Source organism: Bison bison, unplaced genomic scaffold (assembly GCF_000754665.1).
Source record: "Bison bison bison isolate TAMUID 2011002044 unplaced genomic scaffold, Bison_UMD1.0 scf7180017864508, whole genome shotgun sequence".
Taxonomy (NCBI): Eukaryota; Metazoa; Chordata; class Mammalia; order Artiodactyla; family Bovidae; genus Bison; species Bison bison.
This window is the reverse complement of record NW_011495064.1, coordinates 87,645-89,679: the sequence shown is the minus strand read 5'-3', so window position 1 is coordinate 89,679 and position 2,035 is coordinate 87,645. Positions and strand designations below refer to the sequence as shown.

Here is a 2,035-nt window from a genome sequence, read left to right as displayed (position 1 = left end):
AAAAAGTTACCAAAAAAAACCCTAGGTCCCCTTTTCAAGAATCAGAAAATAACCAATCAAAAATGTTGCAGGAAATCTAATTTCTTACCAACAACATTAAAGATAAATCACCCCTGGAAGCTGTTTCAATATTTAGTCCTATGATCTTACTAGGAGCTTTTCAGAAGATTCCTATTGCACAAGTTCCTGCTGAGTAAGTGAATAGGGTATGTGAGCCCCTTGACCATTTCCTCCACTATACTCTTGCTGCTGCATCAAGGACTGAACAGGTGGGGTTTCCACTCCTGCTTTTGAAATATTCAAGGGAACCAAGTAGATGGTCTTAACACTAGGAACTAAGCAGGACAGCAAACCAAGACAGAATGTTTTATCACTACATGTAGCCCCTGTCATCTGTTATGATCTGTCAATTAAGAAGCTGGATTAACACAAAGAAAGGTTATGAGAACATTACCATAAGACTGTTAAGTAGGAGAACCAACTGTCCAGATCTCCCTGTGATTGAGAGGTTTCCAAGGATGCAAGACTGTAGTGCTGAAACTGGGAAGTCTTGGGCAAACAAGGACCTACGGGTAATCCTATTGCTAAGCCAAATAAGATTTTCTCTGAATGACTACGGTATACTGAAGTTTAAAGCATATGGGAACTGACTTCCTAAAGCTTATTTTTTGGCTTGATTGGTTTGGGGGAGAGTCGGGATTAATTGTATGAAAAAAAGAATCTGTTAGTACAACAGAAGGGACCACATATTATCAATAGTTCATAAAATATATGCCAAGCATAAAAAAGAAAACAATACAAAGTAGAGTTGTTGCTACTGTCTCATGTCCTTCAGTTTAAGACAAAAGAGCTCTCATTCAGAAAACTGTCTGGGTTAGGCATCATCCCTGAAGATGAACCTAAGATGACATCTAAAACTAGCTGCTTCTTTATGCTAGAAAAGCACCTAAATCATTCAGTTTTTGCTAAACATGGAACCCAGAACTAGAAGGTCAGAAGTCAAAGGTCCTACTTCCAATTCTGCATCATGACAAGCAGAGTCTTGGCTCCTTACAATCCGGCTGCTGTTCCCACTGAGTGCTGCCATACTCTAGGCTCATTGGCTTGAAGGCACACCAAGTGCTCTTTGTTTCACAGGATATCTCAAGCAGAATAGAGAATCATACAATTATTTTAGAAGTGGGAAAAATTATCTCTTGTTATCCCCATTTTAGAGAGCACACTGATAACTACTGAGGCTACACATGACAAACCTATAAATAAAAAGAACATTACTTAGGAGAGAGGTCCCAATTACACCAGAAACCTGAGAGAATAGCAGCTGTGATAAGAAAGACTTTAAAATTTTTGATCCTACTGAAGTCCTATTGAAGTTAACTAATATGAACCTATGTGTGCAGAATGATATCTGCTGAGGTTCTAACAAAACAGAATAAAACAGTGCTGAAATTACCTGCATAAGATAGCTTATCTACCTGATTTGGTCATATTTAGAATATGAACTAGAGGGAAAGCCTTTCCTTGAGACCAGTGTTGCAAGGTGGGTCTCAACGATTAAAACCAGTATTCTTGCCTGGGAAATCCCATGGACAGAAGACCCTGGCATGCTGCAGTCCAAGGGGTGGCAAAGAGTCAGACAAGACTTAGTGAATAAACAATAACAACATGAGAGTGTTATATGGTAGCCCCAGTCTCCCTAATCCTTTCATTCTGAATCTGTGACTTCTATTGCCAGGCACCCTCCTGGTTCCTATCTAGCTGAAAATAAAACAGGCTCAATCAGCAAAGATGGCTATACTTCATATTTGTTGAGGACAAATACTTCCTTGCCTAAAGTCAGTTTAACCCCTCTTCAAGCTCATATCTTCAGTCAAATTGATAAGTTTAACAGTTCTACAAAGTCACCTGAGGAACTAGACCTACGGAATAGAACTGATACTCACTGTTATTGCTGTTTTTTCTGGCTGTGCCTCATGGCATATGGGATCTTAGTTCCCCAACCAGCAACTGAATCCATGCCCCCTGCACTGAAAAC

General features: G+C 39.7%; 1 protein-coding gene across 1 annotated transcript in view; it reads right to left on the bottom strand.

Moving 5' to 3' along the window:
* LOC104980959 (THO complex subunit 2-like) overlaps positions 1-2,035 on the bottom strand; it is a gene marked incomplete at both ends in the record, with an annotated part of 113,276 nt that overhangs the window by 36,182 nt on the left and 75,059 nt on the right. The window contains 1 exon segment of the mRNA XM_010829845.1: positions 1,055-1,142. Coding sequence (XP_010828147.1) covers positions 1,055-1,142 — 88 coding nt within the window.